This window comes from Mesocricetus auratus, unplaced genomic scaffold, assembly GCF_017639785.1.
Source record: "Mesocricetus auratus isolate SY011 unplaced genomic scaffold, BCM_Maur_2.0 Super-Scaffold_100691, whole genome shotgun sequence".
Classification (NCBI taxonomy): Eukaryota; Metazoa; Chordata; class Mammalia; order Rodentia; family Cricetidae; genus Mesocricetus; species Mesocricetus auratus.
In genome coordinates, this window is record NW_024429267.1 from 41396552 (window position 1) to 41421905 (window position 25354).

Consider the following 25354-nt stretch of genomic DNA (forward strand, 5'->3'; position numbering starts at 1 on the left):
CCAAGAAGAGACAAGGAAGGCAAGAGGTGTGGTGACCCCCAATGTGCCCACTGTGAGGGACAGATAGCCCCCCTCTGTCCTGCCCATTCCAAGGGCAAAGCCAACCTACCTGGGTGAGTGATGGCCATTCATTCATGTTCTCCCAGAACACGGTCCACGTGGGAATCCGTGCTGGGCCAGCAATCAGGTCACATGGGCTCACTTCAGGGTGACTGCTAGCAATCAGGTCACATGGGCTCACTTCAGGGTGACTGCCAGCAATCAGGTCACATGGGCTCACTTCAGGGTGACTGCTAGCATGGCACCCTAGTGCACCTAGCATGTCACTCGGCTCTAGGGGAAGTGCTGAGCCAGCAGCAAACAAATCACACAGAGCAGGTTTGCGCTACGTGACACCCCATCTGGCAGATGCAGCCAGACCCTTCCCAGGTGCCCAATGGCTGGAGCCTCCCAGGCAAGACTAGAACAGCCTGGAACAGACTAGAGACATTCTGGAAGGGACCAGGTGGAAGCAGCGGCCATCTGCTTACTGATGGTTCAAACCCAGATGTTTTGAGGATGTGTTCTTGGGGTTATGCTCGGGATTGCATCAGCGTAAGGAGCGAGCACACAGAAGTGCCACGTAGTGATGCTGTTTGAAAGATTCTTATGTGGCTCTGTTCCCTGGGCTGGCGGCGAGGGTGGAGTATGGATATGTGGGTGTGGAGTTTCTTAGTCCTGCTTCCAGATCCCCAGAGAGATACTGCACTTCACCTTCACCCTGCACAGGAAGCCTCCCTGGGGCCATTCCAGCAGCCCCCCCCACTCCACAGCAGCTCTTGACAGAGTTGGGCTAAGGGACCCAGAATGATAGAGCCACAAGCCCCTTGCTGGGTCCACACACACAGAGCTCTCCTTTCTGGCAGTAACTATGTGCCCCATGGAGAGAGGACACTTAGTCTCCCAAGCAGGGCAGAGCATGCCCCAGACCTCCCAGCTGGTAACTTGCAGAGCTATGACTAAGTCCAAATGTTTGCATCCTGTGGCCACTGTCCTCTGATAGAGCAGTGAGGAGCTTTGACACCCCAGAAACACAGAGCTGTGTCCCCCATAGCACCGGACACGCTGGGGCAGAGAAGCATACTCAGCAGTTGGAGACAAGAGGGTAACAGGACGTCTGGGCCCATTACTGTTTCAGGAACCATCAGACAGTGGTCCTTGATGTGGTTAGTGATGGGCCATGCCTGGGGTCCTGAGTGTGGCCGGGGCCCCATACTGGGTTTGGAGGGATGAGCAGCCACGCTCTGTTCTGCCTTCAGAAAGGCACAGGGCGTGCTCATCCCAAGTCCTATGGCACGTCTCCACAGAGAATCTTCTCTTCCGGAGACTGTTGAGAAGTCAGTCCTGTTCTTCCCCATCTTTTCAATCAAAAGCAACCCTTGAGCACAGTATTCCAGTGGCATGTAGCATTACAAAAAAGAAACATTCAATGTTAGTATATACAAATGCTTGCAGCAAATTATTTAAAGTTATACTTTATAATATTATAGTCTTCCACGAGAGTTTCCAGGTAAATTAATTAAAATTGAGTTAAGATAAAAGTCACGTTTCAGGATGTGGAGATGGGTTCATGGGTAAGAGCACTTGCCGTGAAAGCCTGAAAACCAGAGTTTGAATCCCCAACACTTGTGTAAAAACCCAGACAAGGCCACATACAACTGTAACCCTGATACCATGGGGAACAGAGACAGGACACGCGGGGCTTGCCAGCCACCAGCCTAGCTCCAGATTTAGTGGGATATCCCATTTTACACACACGCGCGCACACACACACACACACACACACACACACACACTTTTAGTTTAGTTCTTTGGTTGTGCCAGCATTATTCAAGCCCTCAGTTGCCTGTATTGCTAGTGGCCACCATACTGGACATGCAGTTACGGAGGAGCCCACTATCACAGTCCTTTTGAACAGTGCTATTTTGGAATTATCCAGTGTCTATAGCAATGACTTCCCAGGTGTCGTGCGTTGAAATGTTCTAGAGAACTTTTTAATAATTCACCCTGTATACCCATCTCCAGATCCACCAATGTGGGATCCATGAAAATGTATTTTTAACAGATTTCTCAGGAGATTTTAGACAGTCCAAAAACATCATGTGGTGTACAAAAGTATCGTGCCTCAGATTGCACTGTGGAAGATTTCTTTGGAACAGTAGTCAGGCCACTCCCGTACGGGACAGAATGTCCTGCTGTAGCAGCAGCTAGCCTTCTAGCTGGCCAGTGCTTCTCAGCTCGGATTGACTCTGATCCCTCCTTCATGAGGGGTACTGAGCAATGTCTGCAGATGACTTTGGTTATGGTAAGTTAGGGGCTGGGAAGCAGGTGTATCTGGCATCTGGTGGGTAGAGATCAGGGATGCTGCAAGCATCCTCCACCCTCCAAGGGTACCACAACAAAGTGGCAGCCAGGAGAACACATGAGTGAGATTGAGGTAGAGAAGCCCATGCAAGAAGGATTTTAGAAAAACCTACTCATTGAAAGCAAAACTGGGCAGGAGGTACAGCTAGTGGTTGAGTACATGCTTGATGTTTCTGAGGCCCTGGGTTCAATGCCCAGTACAAGTAAGTAAGTAGACAAACTCTTGGTGGGAAAGGCAGGTAGCCTTGGGTTTCACCCAGACCCCTCAGCCTCCAGTCTGGATGACTCTGAAGTCTGATGCTGAAGTTAGGTGACACATCTTCTGGGCCTCACACAGCAACAGAGGAGGTATTCACTGCAGCCTGAAGACGTTCCATAAAGGGGCGACATAGTCACAAGCCCCAGCTTAGAATGAGCTTAAGGTAGGGAGGGGCAGGAATCTGGATAGGGCAGGGCTGGGTGAAGTGTTTATAGAAGGAAGGAAAGTATAGGATCTGTTGAAGAAGGGGACAGTTTTGACTGCCGGAACCTCCATGTATGGTGGGGGGCAGGGGTCAAGGCAGATCATGGGAAGTCCTGAATGCTAGTACGAGAGATCTTGGATGCTGTGTCTCTGCTCAAGGTGATGGCGTGGGTGTCACTGAGCTGGCTTAGGGAATGTCACTCTACTGAGAGAGTGGGTGGGCAAGCTCAGAGGGGAACCCGGAAAAATGAGGAGCCCCCAGTGAGGCCTGTCCCCAGGGCCAACAGTGCAAGCCGGGAACTAGAGGAAAAGCTTCTGAGACAGACCCTCCCTGGCCTCCGTCACAGCCCCAGTTTTTCTCTGGGCAGACAGTTTGGGGCATGTAGGCAGGCAGAGGTAGAGAGAAGGGTGGGGGACGGGCAGTTCCTTCCCACTCCAGCTGAGCGAAGAGCTGAGTCTGGAGGTTTGCAGAGGGACAGAGTGGCATCTTGGTGACCGTCATCTTCCTTAGCCAGCCTCTTACAGTGATCGACATCAAGCTGGACAAGCCCCAGGAGCCCCCAGCCAGCGAGGGTGGCTGTTCCTGCTAATGCAGAGCCCACTCGGCGTCCTCGACGCCACTCACGTGTGTTGCCTCCTGTTGGTTAGCTTCCTAGTGGGGTGGGAAATGAGTTTATCAAATGGGAGGGTCTTTCTTTTCTCTCTCTCTCTCTCTAGGAGTAGGGTGGGACCTGGGGAGGGAGGCTGGGCATCAGGGACCACGTCACTCTTAACAGCTGTTACCTAAACAACTATTTTTTGGTTTGGTTGTAATATATTGTACTTTATTAAGATTGCCAAAAACTGTTAAAATTAAAAAAAATTAAATCATGTGTATACAAACTTTTTGCCAGATAAAAAAGTAGTCATTTTTATTTGAAAGATGTGCTTTTTTTTTGTTTTTGTTTTTGTATATTTGTAAACTTACAGAGAACCTCTCCACACACCTCTTCCCTCCTGTCCTCTTGGAACTGTATGTCATCTCTTCCTTCCTCCACCCCCAGCCCTGTGAATTAAAGCAATTAACTGAACGATAGTCATTAGGTTCCGGTCCTGGGTCACATGACTCAAACCAACCAAGACCTCTACCCATGCTCCCCTCAGTCAAATCAGACTCTGTTTAACAAAACAGCCTTAGAGGGGGCATTGTTCAGTCCTTGCTCGACAGAGTGGGGCGCATTCGCCGGCCCGAGTGGAAACGAAGGCCCGTGGACCGCAGCATCGGCAGCAGACCCCAGGGCTGCTTCCACCCGTCTCCTCCCCTGAAAAAGCATGGAGACAGAGAGCAGGGGCAGCCAACCGTGTGTTCTCTGTGCCGTCCCAGTGATGAGCAGAGCGAGAAGTTTCTGGAAGGATGGGATGCTCCGGGCAGCTGAGGGCTGCGGCAGTGCGGGGTTCTCAGCTGTAACTCACTGGCCCAACAGTTGACACATGTAGTTAGGCTGACTAGCCAACTCAATGTGTGAGGCTGCGGCAGTGCGGGGTTCTCAGCTGTAACTCACTGGCCCAACAGTTGACACATGTAGTTAGGCTGACTAGCCAACTCAATGTGTGAGGCTGGGTGGCTCAGAGATACTGAAGCCTGGGGCACGCACCACCGGTCCCGTCCGCCTGTGACTGGGAACGTGAGGCATGTCTGCCCTGACTGAACAGTATGTGTCCTCAGAGCCTCTACTGATCTTGCTGAGTACTGTTGTGGAAACGTTGGTTCCTTGATGTGTTTTCACCCCCTGGCATGGTATATTTGAAACCTTTGTATGAATATTTTTGGGAGTGTTGTGGCTGCACCACAGGCATCTTGGGGTTACTGTGGGGTTTCCAGAACGTTGCCCAGGGCACTGCAACCTGCCCCCAGCAAGCTTTCTTTGTTATTTCCACTCATTCCTGAGACTGCTTTAGTCTTAAAAACCTTCAAAGGCTCTACCAGAGTGCTCTCCTCGAAGTAAAGTAACTCACATTCTAAATGCTCCTAGACTCACTGCCCCAGGCTTGCCCAAAGACAGACAGAGGCAGTGACTCTAATCAAACATTCCAGCCCCATAGCATTGGCTCTTCTCCAGATGGCTGATGGGCAGGGTAAATGCAGCCACAGGGCAGGTCTCCAACAAGGGGGTTGGAATGAATTACAGAACTTCTCAGAAATGAATCCAAAATGGCAGCCTGCATAGTGGGGCTGAATTTGTGAGTGGGTCTGTCGTGTTCCTCCATCCTGGGAGAGTGCCAGAGCCAGTTCTAGTGAAGAAGAGAGGAAGCAGGATCCTCCTGGGTACCTCTTCCAGAAGGCAAGGACCAGTGTACAATCGTAATTGGAAATGTCACGTGTTTAGCTTTTATATGTGTGTACATAATTATACATAGAGATAGACTTGTGTATACGCCCCACACACACATCCTCACATATACATGTGCTCAATGTATATCTTGTCGCTCCCGCTCTCAAGTTGGAACTTGCATTGTGATTCCAGTTTTGGAAGTTCAAAAGTATGCAGTGTATTGAAATAAGAAATATTCAATATTGTCAAATATCTTGTGGTTGTCTTGCCTTCAATAAAATAGTGCATAGATGTGTTAAACTACAATCGAAACTAGTCCACAGAACTACCGTCGCCACTGCTTTTATGTACCTGTATGCACAGGTGTGCATGCCTTTGTGGGCCAGTGTCCCCCCAGCGTGGGCACCCCACTAAGTGGTGCTTGCTGAAAGAAGACACCTACCCTGTGACGACAGCAACCTGGTCGGCAGTGACAGGCTTTGCTGGCAGCCTCTGGCAGAGCCCCACTGACAGGCCTCTCTCTGTACTCTGTCTCAAGGGATGAATGTAGGATAGATTTTGATCTTCTCGGCACTGAAGAATAACCTATAACTCCAAGTAGCAAATCAGTCCCCTTCTCTAGTGAACACTGTCTCAGGCATCATGGCCTGCCGTTAGAAACAGCAGAAGCCATAGTGGATGCCATCCTGATTGATGTGGCCTGAGTCCCGCCTTCCCAGCTTGTACACACAAAACCCCCTCTTGAGTTTGGGAAGCCTCGCTGCCTCTGAGAGTGAGGGTACTGCCCCTTTGCTCTCCCACCCCAGGGGTGCCCCGACCTTTTCCACAGAACTGGGCTGCTCCTGGGCTGTCTCCTTCACCAACACTACCCTCCTACTTATAGGTAGGATCTGGTCAGGTTTGTTAACGATGTCCTGAAATTATCTCAGTGTCCCCATCTTTGCTGAATCTAGATCAGTCAGAAAACAAAATGGAAGGTTCCTCTTAGTTCATGACCTCAACTTAGTAAAAAAAGAATGGGCATGACCCTCTTCCTTTTTTTGTAGGATCTTGAAGGAGAGTTGTCAGCAAAACATCTGTGGGCATTGCAGGAATAGTCCAAGATTGAAAAGGCAGGCGGCATAGCTATACCCACATGCTCACCAAAATAAAGGTGTGACACCAGTGTCCTGAGTGCTGTGAGGTCGGAGGCTACAATGCTTGGTGGTTAGAGCCACACTGCTGTCCCAGCCAGTGCTCCCTTCCTGTCGCTTTCCGCAATGTCCCAAGATTGGAGGAGACGCCATGGCCGTGTCGGATTAAATGTCTCAGGCAGCAAAGATAAGGGTTGCAAGGTAGTAGCTAGTATAGACAACGGGACAGTCTCAGTTACTGATTAATGTCAGAGCTCTAGCCAGTACATGTCCTCTAATGTCCAGGGTGACGGTATGGGGAAGGCACTGCTGGCTTCTGAGTCCTAAGGTAGAGCAGTTTATTCCTTCTCCATATGGAAGGGGGAGAGGCCGTCAGGAAGACCAGGTAGCTGGAGATGGTCAGACAAGGCTACAAGAGCTGGCGAGTAGGAGTATGTCTGAGTGTGTCAAATGCTCAGGGCTCAGTGCTCACTAGTTTCCAAACTACCTCTCCCCCAAGAATGGGAGGCACTGTTTCCGGGCCACAGCACCGGGAGCCAAAGCCTTCCTGTTTCACAGGCAGGAGAGCCAAAACAGACAAGGTCACCTACAAGCCAGGAATGATCCGAGCCGGTGTTGGCATTCTTCTGACCCAGTTGTACAGATTCATGTCCCTTCAGCCATCTATACTCCATGGCTAGAACATGAGGTTATTCCCAGCCTCAGTAGCTAGAAAAAATATAGGTGCATTTGGGGCTTCTTCACTGTAAACGGTGGTCCCCAAAGCCACTTGCATTGTCCTGTACACACACAGAGCAGTCAGGGCACCCTTTTAATTTTTGTTTGAAATCAACTTCTTCGGTATTCCAAAATCTTGCAGTTTCAGTGTGCAAACTCCTTGGACTCCAGACCCTGTCTGATTGACACTCTGCAGGGTTTGATACCGGGAAAAACTTTGCAGCAGGAGTTCAGATGGTCCCTTCAGGAGGCAAGAAGCCTCCATAGCAACGAAGGCCAGCCTGCCTGTTGTGTGTTGACTTCTCTCCTCACCTGTTCTTTAAAGAGAGGAACAGAGGGTGGCACTTCCATCTGTAATGGGCTCTGAAGGCAGAGAGGCCATATTGACTTTACATTCAACTGTGTAATATGTGGAAAAGACTCAGCATGTTGGTCAAACAATAAACTGTCCTAATTCTCAACACAAAGCTTCTTGTCGACTGTTTCTAAGTGGCGTAGTTATATATATGGGGCTTAAAATCGGATTTCCTCAAAGGCCCTCTTATGCATGGGTGCTGTGTCCCCTGCACAGGGCCTTTTGCCTCTTGCCCCTGCTCACCTGGGCTCTCCGCCAGCTCTTAAAAAAAAAACCTATGGGCCAGTGAGATTTTATGCACAGCCTTGTCTGTCTGTTAGATTCTAGCAGTAGATAGTCAGGGAAACTCCAGGAGGGACCAGGACTGGTGAGTGTATCCTCACCCCCACACTCTACTTGACAGGGTTGGTTAGGAAGGCAGAGTAGAGGGGTTATGTTTCCTATTTATCCTTTTGGTTATTTCCAGACTATCCTTTAAAGGCAGGAACTGAAGGCAATCATGATCACCTTTCAGATGGCACCAACTATGACCACCCCCCTGGTTAGAGGACAGTCTGAGAGGCCCATCGGGTCTCTACCACCTCCATCCCCGTAGGTGCCCTGAGCTCCTCTCTGGCTCTGGGAACAATTCCTGAGAATGCTGAAAGTGCCACTAACATCACCAGTGACCTTTCCCATTGAAAGGCTCTAAAATTTCTGGAACACTCCAATTTGCCACTTCAAGGCCACTACTGATTAGCTGGGAGAAGATACAGAAGTCCTTGCCCACTGCCTTAGATGGGCTTCTCACTCTAAGGTGCGAAGTGGGCAGGTGCAGGGGGTGGCGGAGGGCGGAGGGCGGAGGGCAGAGGGCGGAGGTTCTGAGACCGTGACTACGTACGTGCCAGATGAAAGCAACAACAGCAGCAGTTCTTCCCTAACACAGTAGTGTCCAGAGACACGAGGCTTCCCACCTGAGGGAGTGGTTGCTCTCTCTAGGTAAGATGTTAGCACAGCTGCCTGCCCCGCAGTCCCCACAAGACTGAGGAGGTACTCAAGTGTGCGCAACAAGGTGGCATTGTGATTGTTCTGCTTAAAGGGCAGTGTGGCAAGGGCAGGATCTGCTGGGTGGCTTTCCTCATCACTGCAAGAGTGGCCGCTGTTTGCTAAGTCCAAATTGTATATGTATCAGAGAAACCCTGTGCTCTTGGATATATGTCTCTATAACACACACACATGTATTTTTCAAGGTCAATAGAACATTGCTAGTACTTGTGTGGTAGGACCATAGCGGGTGTCAGGAGGTGCTGGAGGCCTTGGGCAGCAGTGGCAGGAGTTCCCCAGCTGTTGTTCATAAAGAGCTGAGACCCTTCCAGAAACAGAGGCACCTGGTATCGAGAATCTACCACAGCATGGCTTGAAAGAGCCAGATGAAATTTAGCAAGTGGTGAGATTCTTGGAGCTATGTGCGTGCTCCATAGAACATTCCGGAAGTGGAATCCTTCAGGCCTTCCTCGATGCAAGTGGGTTTTACAGCACTAGGCAAGCAATCTACCAAGCTAGTTTGCAGCCCTGCTCAAATTACTTTTGCTAAAAACCATCTTTGGGCTATGAATAAAACATCCTTGCTCTTCCTTACCATGTTTTTGATGTCCTGATTCTGCCAGTAAATAGAATCATTGTTACCCAGAAAAGGGGAGGAGTGTCAGTAAATACTCTCTAACTGACTAAACATCTACCTTCATTCCTGGAGCACCTACTGTGATGGGAATGTCATTCGCCATGCTCTCCTCATTTGACTAATATGAACAGCAGTGTCCACAGAACAGTAGAAATCCTAGCAGCAATTCTGCTTTCCCGCAAGAACGGACAGGGTCATCTCCTGACTGTCTCATACACCAGCAATAAATGTTTTAAGGTGAGAGGCCTGAGTACTTACGCTAGGAATAGCAGTAGTCTGGGAATGTACTGTCAGCCCAAGTGACCCACAGGGAGGACACGGGATGGCAGGCAGAGGCTTGGGCTGGACTGCACAGGGAACACCCGTGTATTTAATCTGTGATTCTCACTGGTCCCCAAGGCCAACCCCAATGCTCCTGTGCATGCACTACACTTCAAACCATGGCTCTCTGATGACATCTCTTTAGTGAGACCTTGTCTCCGAGTGTGAGAAGAAGAGTTATGTCTGCATACACACAGCAGCCTGTAGACTCGGGTAACCTAGAATAGAGCTTAAATCCTAGTTCAGTTCCCATCTGTATTCACTTATCATTTGACCTAATGCTTTCAGACAGAGTTATTTATCAAGATACCAGCCTTTTTTTCTGAGACAGGATTTCTCTGTGGCTTTGGAACCTGTCCCAGAACTCACTCTGTAGACCAGGCTGGCCTCAAACTCACAGAGATCTGCCTGCCTCTGCCTCCCGAGAGCTAGGACAAAAGGCGTGCGCCACCAATGCCAGGCAGATACCAGTCATTTGTAAAAGCAATGAAAGTGCAAATGTTTAAGACAGCATTACTTTGAAAAAGCATGAATGAATACATAAAAATATACAGTGGACTTTTTCAGTTTGTATTGTTCCACAGCATTTGAGTTGAGGTGACTCACAGGAGGTGATCAAGTAGCACAGGCAGACAGCCCAGGGCCTCACCCACCCTCAGAGGCAGCAGTGTGCTGTCTCCCGGCTCTCCCCAGGGGAGCCTCTATAGCACAGTAAACCATGAGTGTGTGCGGGCTTGGCTGTTATATCCATTATGTGAGGGTGACTCTAGGGGTTCCCAGGAGGCTTTTGAACCTAAGCTGGAGAGGAAACAGGTCACTGAGCCTATGAAGAACATTGTCAACTGTGCTCTGTGGTTCTGAACTGGTTCCATAAACAGGCAGGTCTGGTTCCAGGAATAGGGACTGGAGCAGACAGGCAGAGGACAAGAACTTTCCAGATAAGCCCATTCTCATGGTAATAGCCTCTCTGCTGTTGTCACACACTAAAGCAATGCTACAGCTACCAAAGGGAGAACAGGAGTTAAATAAAAAGGACTAGTTAGGAAGGAGCTGACAGGGAGGGACAACGGCTCTCAGGCTGCTGTAATTGTTTCTAGATCACGGAGATGCTGCAGACACATACCATGCTCCTTCTTTATCAGCTCCACACCACCACAGCCCTTTCCCGACCGCCAGCCAGTCACAGATGACCAAGGTTTGCAGCCAGGGCTGCCTCTCAGGCGATCTTGGCCAGCCACTTCTCCAAGTCCTGGATGTCGGCAGTGCCGGCGTCCCCACGCCCACCCTTGGCACTGCATTCCAGGAACTCCACTTTGAGGGGCAACTGGGAGAATTCAAATTCTTTGCCTTTCTTTCCCAACTGAGCAGGTGCAGTACTGGAACTGTCCAGTGTGCTGGGAGCAGCAGACCGGGTGACTCGTAAGGTGTTGCTGTGGGACAAAGGGACAAGTCAGGCCATCCATCAGTACCCATAAAAGACTGATAGGCTAAATGTCAATTCACTATTAACATTGCCGGCTTATCCTTTACATTCGTGAACCACTGTTTCAATGGACAGGTGAGATGGTCCAGGAGGCCCAGGTCACACCAGCTTTTAAGTTTGGTTTCACTTCTAAGATCTCTTGAATGACAGCATAGAAAATAGTTTTAGATATGTGCTGTATTTTAAAAATTCAAGTTTGGAAACTCCACAGGGAGACAGGGAGCTTTTTATCATGAGTCTTGGATATAAAGTTCATACATCCACAGACTTCAAAGTCTCATCCATCCTGCCTATTTGTAAGTCGGAAAACCTTCCCAAATTAAGTCATTTTACTGCCACCTGCTGGTCCTGTTAGAGAGCACTGACTAATTTTTATAAAGAATAGATCTGATTAAAATAACAAGCTGGACATGGTGGCGCACGCCTTTAATCCCAGCACTGGGGAGACAGAGGCAGGTGGATCTCTGTGAGTTTGAGACCAGCCTGGTCTATAGAGTGGAGTTCCAGGACAGCCAGGATTACATAATAAGACCCTATCTTAAAAGAAGTCTTACTTTTACAAAAGCAGTAACAAAGTGTAACTGGTTTTACTGTGTTGGTCTTTTCTTCTGCCAACAAGCTTTTTACTTCTTAGAAATTAGCACACCACGGAAGCTTGCTTGATTATTTAACACTCACAGCTTATATCTCTCAACTTACAAGTTTTTTGACACTAAAAGCAAGATAAATACTATTGCCAATAGCTTGAAAACATAAGAAACTACAAAAGAGTAATGTAGATTTTTATGTTCTTCCTAAGTGTTCTTGTTCTGTCAACAATAATTTCCAGTGGCTACAATTTATTTAATTTTATTTTCTGGGACAGGCTCTAACTATATAGGCCAGGCAGGCCTGGGACTCTTGGTCTCCCTGCTTCCGGAGTCCTGGAACTATAGATATGGGGGGACCACATGAATCTTCCAATGACTTTAATATTTTTTTACTTCCCTTTTCCCCTGATCCTGTTTTTATTTAATGTTATTATTTTGTACATATTATCTGTACCATTTACAGTTTTACATGCCTTACTATGTGAACAAATACCTCCATTCACTGAAATAAAATTATTGTAAACTTGGGTGTTTTTTAAGTCTCTAAAACCTTCTAACTATAAAAGATTAACAGTGATGAAAACAAAATGAGCTAATGATTTCAATAAGTCATGAAATTTTAAAACAGCTATAAACATCATCATTAGTTTTTTATAATTCTACTAATTCTTCATGTTATTTAACATAGATTCCATACTAATCCTGACTATAATTTTGATAATCATATATAACCAAAGGTGATAGATTTCAACCCTTGAACGCTTAAGTAGCAGAGCATTTTTTTTAGCCAGGAGTACATGTATACTTACAGTTCCTTTTCAAGCTGCTGCTGAATTAACTTTGCTGATTTTGCCATTGCGATATCTGGGGGAAAAAATAGCATTGTTCTAGTTTAAATCAGAATGTGTCTTCTCCTTGGCCCTCCAGCAGAGAGAAAATTCCTATTTATACTGGGAGGTTCACCTCCATTCCTTCGTTAAAGCACTTTTTATTGCTGTTCTTTCTCTGCCAAAGTAAATGCTGTATTTGAGTTTTTTGAAAAATGCTTTAAAACATGAAATACAATAAAACATTGTTTTAGTGCTAATGACTCTAAAATTAATTAAGTTTAAGCCTTTCCATACTTAATGCCTGTCCAGTCAGTTTAAAGAAAGCTTACCAGTTCCGTGACTGATATTTGATGAGAACTTTCAACACACAGCATGTATTACAAGAATTTTCAAAAATCACTTCTGAAAAATGTTTCAGGCACCAGGCGGTGGTGGCACACGCCTTTAATGCCAGCACTGGGGAGGCAGAGGCAGGCGGATCTCTGAGTTCGAGGCCAGCCTGGTCTACAAGAGCTAGTTCCAAGATAGCCTCCAAAGCCACAGAGAAACCCTGTCTCGAAAAACCAAAAATAAATAAATAAAAAGCTTCTGGCTTCTAAGAAATGCAGATGTGAAAGAGCTCTGAAAGATCAACTATCCTGTTATCCTGTGTTACTGGAACTGGTCTCAGAACTGAAGCCCGGCTGACCCGAGTATAAGCACCAGGAGAAGGGGTTGCAGTTCCCTCTGGTGGAATCTGCTCAGTTTAAGACCTGTACGGACTGACAGATCCCAACAATCTCTCCAGAATTGACAGTACACAGCCTCACAAACTAACATTTGGTGAAGTAGAATAATTTATGATCTTTAAATAAAAAGCACTGTATCATGAAAAAGGGTGTAACAACACAGCCCCTTAGCTGCCATTCCTTAGGACAGCCTGGTAAAAAGACTGGGAAAGTAATTAGAAATAGATTAAGACTTATTCCCTTAATTTATGAACACCCCTCCCCGTGTTCAACAGAAACAACTGCAGGTAAACAAGTTAATTTAATCCTAGACCAACCCACTGTCATCACCAGGAGGCACCTTGCTTATTGCAGGCTATTAAGAAGGATGGTGTGTTCTTCAGACCCATGCTGTCGATGAGGACCTGATACAGAAACTCGGCCACATCTTTCACCTCCCGCTGGAACGTTGCACTATCCACCACGAAGACCACAGCCCTGCAGTGACAGTTAAAGGAAGAGCACACAGTAAGCAGGGCCCTAAACAGGGTCCCTGATCTCCTTCGACTCAACCGTCTGTCATACACACACACACACACACACACACACACACACACACACACACTCTCTCTCTCTCACTCTGTCTCTCTCTCTCTGTCTCTCTCTGTCTCTCTGTCTCTGTCTGTCTGTCTGTCTGTCTGTCTCTCTCTCTCCTTTCTCTCTCACACGTGCGTGCATACACCTTGACTTAATAAAAAAGCTGTTAAGAAACTAAAAGAACTGGAGAAATGATGTCGGCTTTCAAGGGCCAGGAAATCATCTGATAGCCCACAATGGAATACGAACAAAGAGGAAGACATCTGAACAAGACCAAGTGGAAGACGAAAGGACATGTAGAGTTGAACTGACAGAACAAACAAACTGTACAGACTGTCGGGCTAAAGGAGTATGTTGACAGTACAGATAAATAAGACACTCCTCAAAAAGAGTACATGTGGATGCCAGCTCAGAGATGAGACACTAACTGTAAAGCTTTCCTGTCCTACAAAGACTACTGGTGTCTAAGTGGAAAACGGAGAACTCTTGGGTGGTTAACTCAAGGAGAATTATGAGCGCATGGGGTCTAACCTCAGGCAATAACAATCATCCAGTACCAGAAACAAAGCCATCAGAGGTAATGCATGGGAACTGAAGACAAAGGTCCTAGAGGTCAGGGGCTTGTAGGCCCAGGTGGAGAGAGATGTGCAGTGGTTAACAGGCCCTAGGCAGCCACACCAAGCAGCGTGTATAGCCTTCAGCTCACAGGCAGTCTAATGGAGGCTGTGATTAGAAAAAATTTCCAAAGAACCGAAACACCTGTCTGCAATGCCTCACAGCTATAGTGCATGAGTTGACATTCTCCTCTGGAGTAAGAGTCCTAAGCAAAATATTACATAATAATTGGACCAGATTCATCAATCCCCCGTAATACCAGATGGCAATAACTGTCTGGAGTCTACCCTTTGTGTCCTAAAGTAACAAAGACCATTAACCTCATCAGTGACACACGATCCCCTGAAGGAGGAGCTCTAGATCAAAACGTAGATGAAAATAGGCAATTACAAGAGAAAACACCCAGAACCCCCAAACTGGAGTTCAGAGTGACTGAAGCACGTATTCCCGGGTTAGATGGAGGTATAGCTCAATAGGTAGAATGCTTGCACAGCAGGCACAAAGCCTGAGGCCCCATCCCAGCCAGCATAAAAGCAGACGATGCACATGCCTGGAATCCTAGTAGGTAGAGGCAGGGGATCAGAAACTCAAGGTCATCTTTGGCTAAATAGTGAGTTCAAGGCCAGTTTGAACTACATGAGATCCTTCCTCAAAAAAAAAAAAAAACAAAAAAAATGCATGTTTAAAATTATTTTAGAGGCTAATACTAGAAATTTTTAAAGGGTATTTTCAAAAGACCACACTATAAAAGTAGTATATGAAATTAGCAACTCAGTGAAGATGACTCTTAGCTGAAAAGAACCCAGCAAATTAGACAGCAGATCTGAGGGGCTCACACAACACTTAAGGGAAAAGGATTTGTTAGATAAACTAGCCAACAAATGGCAGAGAGAAGGATCAAAAACCATCAGCAGAGTCCCACGCTGTGACAAGTGAGGAAGAGCAGACAGCGCCATCTGTTGGCATCACAGGGTTTGATGAATCTGGCCTGATTTTTATGCTACTCCTTTGCCTGGGGTTCTTTTGCCCGCTGCGGTCACCTATGCCCTGTAGCTGTGAGGCATGGAGGCAGGTGCTTCAGTTTCTTTTGGAATTACTTTTCAGCCACAGCCTCCATTGGACTGCTTTTGAGTGGGAGGCGTGGTTGGTCCAGCAGAGCCCATTAGCCACTGTGCGTGAACAGATGACAGCATCCTCTGGTGTAGGGTGGTACACTTGAATCCAAACACCACGAAGCCAGACAGGTGCCCCATAGGAAATGACACTGAGAAAACAGAACCTGAAAGGAAGGGACAGAATTTGGCAAAGAGCAAAGAAATCATAAACAGCAGGTCTACTTAAGTCATCACTGGGTATAAGAAAAAGAGGATTAGTGACAGTTACAGAGGCACGTCCCCAAAATAACACAAGGGTCTGAGGAAGATCAAAACACAGGTGATTTCAGTTCACCAGAAAGAAATATGCAAATATGCACTGACTAAATACTGTTGCTTACTGTTTAAAATGGGGCAGGAATCCACAGAAAGAGTAAAAATAATATAGTTTTAAATGAGTAGATGGAGAAAGAGTCTTTTTTTTTTTTTTTGGTTTTGGTTTTTTGAGACAGGGTTTCTCTGTGTTGCTTTGGAGCCTGTCCTGGAACTTGCTCTGTAGACGAGGCTGGCCTCAAACTCACAGAGGTCCTCCTGCCTCTGCTCCCAAGTGCTAGGATTAAAGGCGCGCACCACCAATGCTCAGGGGAAAGACTCTTAAGCCAGAAGGTAGGATGTTTTAAAATGGCTGCTCTTGCAGAGGGCGAATGTTCGGCTCCCAGCACCACATCAGGCAGCTCAGCTGTTTGTGACTCCAGTCTAGGGGTCTAGCGCCATGTTCTGGCTCTTCAGGCACCTCACATACATGATGCACAAACATATACACAGGCATATGCACACAAATGTTTTTAAAAATCTGAAAAAAAGTCACATACCACAGTAAAAAGTATTTTCAACTTCCTTGTATTATGACTGAAGTTTCTGTAAACTTAGTTTTACCTTTATATGCTACATATCCTATTTATTCAAAAATACTTGGATAACAGACTATAAATATACTGCAAACTGTAAATTATCTGCAATTAAAATAGAAAAAAAGTGGTTTTCAGACAACTTGACTATATTGCTTGAGCAAGTCTCAAACTTGCCATCCCCTTGCCTCAGTCTCCTAAGTAGTGTGTGTCACAGCGCTCAACGAGAAGGAAAAGAACACCCAATTATGACCAAAGTTTGCAGATCTAGACATGTCTCAATTGTCTGAGGAATAAAAATCACATTCTCGTCTATGACAAATTGCTCATCACCATCTTTTTGTGGCAAGAAGCAATGACAAAATCTAAGTCTAGAATGCTCAACAAAAAGAAAGCTAGGATACTATCAGTCAGAAACATGAATACTTCAGACATAATACTGACAATTAAACTATCATAACATCATCTCCAAAATGCTTTCCAAATTCAGTTATTAAAATATGCCTTCATATCACTGAAATGTATCATACAAATTTTCTTCTTTAGCTTTTAATCAGTGTTAGATAGCAAAATATGAAGAAGGCATTTAAAACTAGAGCATGCAAATTTTAGGAACTAAAAATAGTTCTTGAGGCACTGATTTAATGAAATTCAAGAACAGACATGCTGGGCCGCCATGCTGCCTCTAGCTTTTGACAGGTTATACAAGGAAGATAATAAGGGCAGTTTCTATGCCATGGTTCCTACTGCTCCAAAGCCACCAGTGCGAAAACACTCAGCAAGCTGGCTACCAAGCCGCTTGTAAGGATACACTACTACTGTAAGGGTGAGGAATCGCTATCATCCCAAGCCTGCTACCGTGGCACTCTAGTGAATTCGGAGCCACAGATTCCCAGTCAGCATCCGGGGTAGAAATCATCCGGGGCTTCAAGACAGACCTGCACTTGTGGAGTACAGCTACCGGTGCTTCACAGGAGCCAGGCCTTTCTGGCTGGCCTTTTGAGGATACCAGCTGTGCACTATCCATGCAAACAATTAATAGTTACGCCCAGAGATATCCAGCTAGTATGCCACTGCATTATGTGCAGAACATGCTTAAGAATCTATGACAGCTAGGTGTTGTAGCTCATGCCTTTAACACAACACTGGGAAGGCAGAGGCAGGTAGATCTCTGAGTCTGAGGCCAGCCTGGTCTACAAAGCGAGTTCCAAGACAGTCAGGGCCACACAGAGAAACCCTGTCTCGAATCCTGCCCTCATCAAAATAAATCTACTATGCAGGAAATGTTTGTTGTTAAAAACAAAGCAAAACAAAACCACAAAACCCTCTTTGTCCTGTTAATAAGCAATTCTGAATGTTAGATTAGTTCCCTAGAGAGTCAAAAGGTATGATTCTGAGTAGAAAAATAGGGCACAGAAATGAGGTATTGGCAGTCTTTCCGTTTTCACTTGTATGTGAATTTCCAGTACAAACATAGGATGCAAAGCCTGATGGAGTCAAAACTTTTCAGTGGACAAGCCCAGCAGCTCAACTTCAAGACAATCAGAAATAAACTCGCCTGCTTTGGTGGGGCACACCTTTAATCCCAGCATTCGGGAGGCAGAGGCAGGCTGATCTCTGGGAGTTCAAGGCCAGCCTGGTCTACAGAGCAAGTTTCAGGATACCTCCAAAACAATACAGAGAAACCCTGTCTTGGAAAACCAAAAAAAAAAAAAAAAGCAAAAAGAAATAAACTCCTTACATTTTTCTATGCTTAAAAAAATAAATACAAGCTGGGCAGTGGTGGCACACACCTTTAATCCCAGCACTTGGGAGGAAGATTAGAAGTTCAAGGTCATCCTTGGTTGGCTACCTCGAAAGCTCAAGGTCAGCCTGAATTACATGAGACTCTATTTAAAAAAGCCAAAACGAAGCAGGAACACAGGAAGAAAAGAAACTCGGCTGGAGTAGAAAGAGCTTACAGTTCAGGGCCAGCCTGGGCTACCTGGGCTGGAGAGGGACTTCCACCTTATCAAAACAAAAGAAAACCAAAAAGAATAACAGCAATTTTTCAAGCATCACCTAGGATCCATCCTAGCCTTAAAAAATTCCTTTTCCAGCCTGGCAGTGGTGATTCACGCCTTTAATCCCAGCACACGGGAGGCAGAGACAGGGAGATCTTTGAGTTCAAGGCCAGCCTGGTCTACAAAATGAGTTCCTGGACAGTCAAGGCTACACAGAAAAACCCTGTCTCAAAAACTTGAAAATCAAAACCCACACACACAAGATTCCTTTTCCAGATTCTAATAGCCCTATCATTAAATCCATCTTCGGAGTTAGGAGCAGGAGAGATGGCTCAGCAGTTCAGGGTGTGTTCTTGGAGAGGACCTGAGTTCAGTTCCTAGCACCCATGTTGGAAGTTCACAACCACTTGTAGCTCCAGCTCCAGGAGATTCAACACCCTCCTGTGGCCCAGGCATGCATCCGTACCCACCACACATACATATAGTCAAAAATAAAACAATTCTTTTAAAATGGTATCTTCAGAGCTATCACGAAATTTAATCATGTTAGTGGGAGTAACACTCCGAGAGACTCTCCTTAAGCTATCACCCGTTTTCACGATCCTAACACCCCAATGGCCTACTCCAAGGTGCGTGACCTTCCCACCCCAGGGCACCATGGTGTCAGAATCTTAACAGAGGAAGCAGAGGATGCCAACACAGTATAGACTTGAACAAACCCACGTCACTTCTCCCTAACTTACCTGGCTGAAGACTTAAATCGATCTAAGAACTGAAACCTCAAGCTCTCGTGCCCAGGGAGGTCGATCAAAGTCAGGCTATTGCCCTGAGGACAGCAAGAGTGAGATCAGGTCAGCATTGGATCCAGTTCCAGGTTCCCAGGATAGATCTCCACAATTAGATCACGGCAGCACACTGGTGCTGCACTATTGAGTCAAGCAGATGTACTGCAGAGAGCGCCTCAGATGGATGTCTGAGGAGCATTTCTTAGTAGTCAACACTGATGAAGAAGAGGGCGCTTGCTAGTACGCATGAGGCACAGAAAGAAAAAATGGGGCCTGGGGAAGATAGTCCAGTTGGTAAAAAGATTTGAGTTCTATTCCAAAAACCTACATTAAAAAGGGTCCAGTGTGGCAGGCCACTTCACCCCAGCACTGGGGAAGGAGAGACAAGCAGGTCCCGGAAGCTCTCTGATCAGCCAGCTTAGCCTACTTTGTGATTACAGGACAGTGAGAGATCATGTCTTAAAAACCAATGTGTACAGACAGCATCCTAAGAAACAACATACCCAAGCTTGATTTCTGCACACATACCCACTACCCACATTACTGGCCCCCACACATACTAAATAAATCAAAGTTCTGGCAATTAAACAGTAAGTATGGTTCTTGACATGACATGAACAATGCAATGTAAAATTATATAAGATGTATAAAATTACAATGTCAATCAATGTGTTTTTTGATTGGTTGAATTTGTTTTTATTTCTTTTCTTTTCTTTTCTTTTTTTTTTTTGAGACAGTGTTTCACTATGTAGCCCTGGCTATATTGGACTCACTCTGTAGACTTGGCTGGCCTTGAACTCAGAGATCTACCTGCCTCTGCCTAGTGCTGGGATTAATGGTGTGTGCTGCGCCACCACTACCCAGTTTAATAAATGTTCTTAAAAGAATATCGACACCTCACTGTCTGAAGAAATTGTGAACACATAGTCTATCCAAGGCTCAGTAAATACACCAATATGGGTATAAGCAAATGCATATGACTTGTAAGTATTCACAAATAATGTAAAGTAAAAATATGTAATTTATAGTATGTATTACAATTAATGGTATTCTCAATCTTAATTTTGACTTTTGAGTTTTGGATATTTGTATATTAGATACACCATTTATTTGTTCCAACTCCATTTTGTTGCAATACTGGCCCCCTACAGAGAAACTTACTATACACCCTAGGTGGTGCTAGTCAGCATCCAAGGACCTCATCCTTAGAACACATGTTGTTATAGACAGCAATGACAAGACTACCAGGTGTGGTCTGGCAAATGTATCAGGACCATCCATCATTTCTCATACTGATCCAATCCTCAACCAACTGTGACCATGGTGCCTGCAGAAGGAAGTCAGTACCACATACAGACTGGACACATCACCTATCCTTCCATCCCAAAGCAGCCACTGAGTCCTCATCTCTCACTCACCAAAGCCCTTAACATTATAATCAGCTTGGCAGTTACCCTCTACACCAAGCAGCTACACACACAGGTATGCAACAAGTCATCACAACAATGCTCGTAAAAGCAAAAGGTTATAACACTAAATGTTAACAATGCTCTAACTAAATAAAAATCTAACTATGGGACAGCCTCGAAAGAAGTCAGGTTAGCAGAGACAGAAAAGGAAAACTACTTTTAAGCAAATGATTATCCTATGTTTATGTACTGCCTCTTTTATAACAGAAAAGGACCTAGTGCCCACTTAAACTCACAGTAATGTTGAACAGACAGAAATGTTTAAAAAAAAAAAAAGAATGAGATGTGAAATAACCTTGTACGTAAGTTACAAGGATGAGCAGACAAGACAAAATCTGCTACCAAGATTGCCAAGGGCAGATCTGTACCTCCAGATCTCTATGGTTAGCTAGCAGCAAGCTCCATTCTCTGACCCCCAGACAGGCTATATTTGTGCAAGAAAGACATCACCACACACTTCCTCAGACTACTCTATTCTAAGAGGTCCTTCCTTGACACACCAGTGTCTTAGGTTAGCTTTGTCAACTTGAGAGGAGAAGCCTCAACAGAAGCTGAAAGGTTCAGGCATTACGCTGGCCTGCCCTGTTACCTGGCAGAATGCACTCAGGCAGTACTCTGGCCAGCCCAGAGTTCCATGAGAACCAGTCTGTACACAGGTGCAAAGGACCCCTTTAAAGGACAGACCCTTGCCCACTTACTCTCTTACTCTCATCATCTCTTCTCTCTCAGCTTCCTCTCTCTGTCATGTCTGTCTTTCCCCCTTTAGTCTCGCTATAATAAACTATGATTAATATGCTCTCTATGGCTTGTGCTCCATCCATCGCACCGGTCCTGGTTCCCTAATTAGTAACATTTGGTGGCGTGACTCCGCAGGTTTTCCCAGCATCTCCTCCTGCTTTGACTGAGATGCCGACAACCTGTAAACTTCAACTCAGTCGTTTTTCCAACTAAGGATCTCTGGATTCTTCCATCCACCATCACCAGGTCTGGTAAGTCCACCCCTCCCTTGCTTCTATGAGTTAGGACTTCTCGAGGTTGTGGTCTCTCATTTTCAGACTGGTTCTCATGGAACCCTGGCTCCTGCTTCCAGGCTCTGCCTTGACTTCACTTAATAATGGAATATGACCTAGAAGCGAAAACCAGATTAAACCCTTTCCTCCCCAAGTTGCTTTTGCTCAGAATAGTTTCCTTTTTTCTTTTCTTTTTTTTTTTTTTTTTTTTTTTTTTTGAGGCAGGGTTTCTCTGTGTAACAGTCCTTGTCTATCCTGGCATCTGCTTTGTTGACCAGGCTGGCCTCAAACTCACAGAGATCCACTCTCTGCCTCCCAAGTGCTGGGATTAAAGGAGTGAGCCACCACCCCTGTCCATTTTTTTTTTCAGAGTATTTTCTCACAGTAACAGAAATGAAACTAGAATTCAGTAAGAAGAGTGTCAGATTCTAGAACATTCATTCCACAGATACCTTACCCTGTTATTGTTGACTTTGTATGCAGCAGAACTGTCGGTAATTGAAGTCTGTGTGTCTCTGTAGTGGCCAGTTAGTAACTGTAAAAAAACAAGATGGTCAAGATCTGGGTAAGTGCACTACAATAAAACCAAACCCAATTTAAAGAATAACATTGTAATTCTCTCGAGCATAAGGTCAAATGAATGAATGCTACTTGAAATAGATGAAAATGATCATATTATTTTCAACCTGTAGGAAAATATAATTAATTGCAGGCTTTATTCCTCTCCTTTTGCAGGGCCAGTGATCTAACCCAAAGCCTCAGACATGCTTCAAAAGCAACTCTACCACTGAGTGACACCCTCGGCCGAATACTACTTTTTACAAACAACAGCAAGGGGCCAAATGTACTGACCTGTACACATTTAAACTACCAAAATCAATCCAAGGCCTGAGAAGATGTTTCTGCGGATAAAACACTTGCTGTGCAAGCCTGACAACGTGCGAACCCATATAAAAGCAGATCCAGTAATTCACAATTCTAGTACTCTGAGGGGGAAAATGGGAGAAGACAGAATTTCCAGAGATTCAGACTGGCTAACCCAGCACAGCAACGAGAGAAACCAACACCTGTCATCCTCAGGCACACACATACAAGCACTCACACACATGAACACACACCCTCCAAAGGAGGAGTGGAAATTTCATAGTGAAACATGCTCGGTTAAAAATGCTGGCTACATAAACTATTCATGAAAAGAAGCCTCACTAGCTTAAACTACCAAAGGAGCTCACCAACTAGCAAGGCTGGCTAGCCAAGGAACGCCAGGGATCCACTGTCTCTACTGGGACTACTGACAAGCACCTGTGGATTCCAGGGATCCAAACTCAGGTCCTCGTTTTTTTTGCCAGGCAAGCACTATGGACTGGGTCACCTCCCTAGCCCCAGACCACATATTCTAACAGTATCATCTGACTCAGAAAAGAGTTGCCTGTGCCACTGACAAGTAAAGCCTGACATACACCTCCAACATTTCCCTTTCATCATTTAAACTAAAAAAAATATCAGCCAACATGCATGTCGTGTGACAGTGATCTTATTGAGGAATCAGCAGACTAGGATGAAAACATCTTTGCCCAGTCTTGGTCCAACTGCAATCACAATGTTGCTCCAGACACCAAGGGTGTTCTATAAGAACCAATGAACTACACAGAATCCATAACACACTTTACAAATGAGTGAAATATATTGTTCTGAGTTTTGGAGCATTTCAGATTAAGGATTACGAAAGTGATAAAAATGTTTGCAAACATTTCAAAACTCAAAACATCCAAAATCTGAAACAGCAACGCAAAGTCTCTGTCAAGCTCTCAGAAGGGTTTATTACCCAACAACAACTCTTCTGGCATCTTTACCCACAGAAATACATCTTCAAAAGACTTTGTGGTAAGGACTAAATGTGTACGTGTGTGGAGGGGCAGTTACAGGTTTTCCTAGTCTTTTTGTATTCCCAAGTAGGTCAGGAATTAGCTCCCAGGGCTGGAGGAGGGTCAGCTAAGTTGGTTAAGAACACATACTGCCCTGTAGGGGACCTGAGTTCACTTCCCAGCGCCCACATCAGGGAGCTCAGAATAGCCTGTAACTCCAGCTCCATGGAATCTACACATCTGGCTTCTACAGACACGGACAGTCATGTGCACTTGCTGACATAGTTTCCTGTACCAAATAAACCACAAGATGACAGGAATACTGAAACGCCATGACAATTCCTATTAAGTTTAACAGAGGTGGAAATCAAAGCATTACCCTGACAAACAGCAACGTTTTCCCAGAGTCACACAGCCCGACGAAGAGAACAGCTCTCTGACTGCTCTTTCTGCTCCAGATGAACTTCCAGAACACTGCAGATACGAGAAAAACAGCCTTCATTTTCAAGGGCATTGACAGGCGTTTACGACAAAACAACGCGTCTTATGTATCACTTTCATTCTCCATCAGAATCATTTTAACAGTTAGGAACCCACTTTCCACTGTCAACTTCTCCGCGCCTATGTCCCTCATCCCAACTGTGGAGACTTCAATTATCCACAAAACGATGAGGTTGAAAACAAAAAATAAAACAACCGATGGCTTGCTAAATTTGATTTGAGGATCTCTACTCTACCTTTGTACCTCAGTAGCCCAGAGCCCAGCTCACAGATACAAGCAGCTCAAAGTTGGTGCGAGCGACGGCGGCGGACGCACTCTGCGCTCAAGCGCACAGGGGAGGCCCAGACACGCCTGTCCCAAGAACCAGGTCACTTCGGGGTCCCCGTTCGACGCGGCCGGGGACTGGAGGGCGGATGGCAGAAGAAGGGAGCCTCGCCGCCCGCCTCCCAGGCCTGCAGCGCCGATCCCCAACTCTGCCACCTCGCCTACGCCGCGACCGCCTGCCGCCTCACCCAGCGTCAGCAGGACCGCGAGCACCGCCACCGCCACGGACAGCAGCGTTGGATCCCTCTGCTGCAGCTCCTGCCTCAAGGAATCGAGGTAAGGCTGGAAGGCGCCCCCGGCGCCGTCCCCCACACGCCAGGTGTCCGCAGAAGCCATGAAGAAGATGCGTCGTCTCCCCGGACCGCCGGAGCTACGTGGCCCTAGACTCCGCGCGCCGCGATGGGACGCGGAGCATCACGGGAATGGTAGTTCATAGAGAGGGGGTGTTTCCCGCCTACGGGCCGTGAGGAACACCAAGTGCCTGATGGGAGTTGTAGTTTTTGGTTCCTACAACCCAGTTAATTGGTCTTCATGCTTTGGGATACGTATGTATCCACTCTGTCTTCTTTGTGCGTTTTTTTCCCCTTACATTTTAAATTTTGTCTTTGGAGAATTTCATACATGAATGTGTGTTTTAGTCGAATCCATCCATCAACCCCCCCCTTTGATGTTAGAAAGAATGATGAATTTAAGCAAAATTTCATTTGAGGATTTCTACTCTGCCCTTACATGACATGAGACTTATGAGACATTTTACCAGTGTATCGAGAGATGTGACAGAATGAGTGATTGTGCGGAATGGGAATCCACAAAGACACTCAAAGTCCTTCATGAGGTCAGAGTAAAGTAGCTAGAAATGGAACCAAATCTTAAAGAATGAGTTAACTATGCTGGCTGCTAAAGAAAAAAGATGCACCGGAAAACTCGGCAATTCTGTGTCCTAAATTGACACCCCCTGCATGGGAAACTCAAATGACTGCATTTTAAAAAGCAATCAGGAAAATCAGTGATTGGGAGGGCATGATCATTTCCACCCACAGAGAGCAGGCCCTACTCACCAACCAGGTAGGCCATTTGAGTCCTGGGGTAGATGAGTTCTCCCAGTTTCTCAAGAGAACTTATAAGTTTTCATGGCAAATCTTCTACTTAAGACTTCAGCAGGTTATGGAAAACATTCAAAATTTGCGCTCCAGTTTAAAAACACCTCT

General features: G+C 45.9%; 2 protein-coding genes across 2 annotated transcripts in view; one reads left to right on the top strand and one right to left on the bottom strand.

The window, feature by feature from the left end:
• Rab6b (RAB6B, member RAS oncogene family) overlaps window positions 1-7495 on the top strand; it is a 60721-nt gene extending 53226 nt beyond the window's left edge. Inside the window, exon 8 of the mRNA XM_040740157.1 lies at window positions 3392-7495. Within this exon, the coding sequence (XP_040596091.1) occupies window positions 3392-3456 (65 nt within the window). The 3' untranslated portion in view covers window positions 3457-7495. The remainder of the gene's footprint in view (window positions 1-3391) is intronic.
• A 2418-nt stretch (window positions 7496-9913) lies between these two features.
• Window positions 9914-24554, bottom strand: Srprb (SRP receptor subunit beta). Its single transcript, XM_005072033.4, has 7 exons — window positions 24335-24554; window positions 23700-23794; window positions 21913-21990; window positions 18935-19017; window positions 13336-13472; window positions 12247-12301; window positions 9914-10794 (listed from the first exon to the last, which is right to left on the bottom strand). Exons 1-7 carry the CDS (start codon window positions 24480-24482, stop codon window positions 10581-10583), a joined length of 810 nt encoding a protein of 269 aa, XP_005072090.1. The 5' UTR covers window positions 24483-24554; the 3' UTR covers window positions 9914-10580.
• Window positions 24555-25354: the final 800 nt, after the last annotated feature.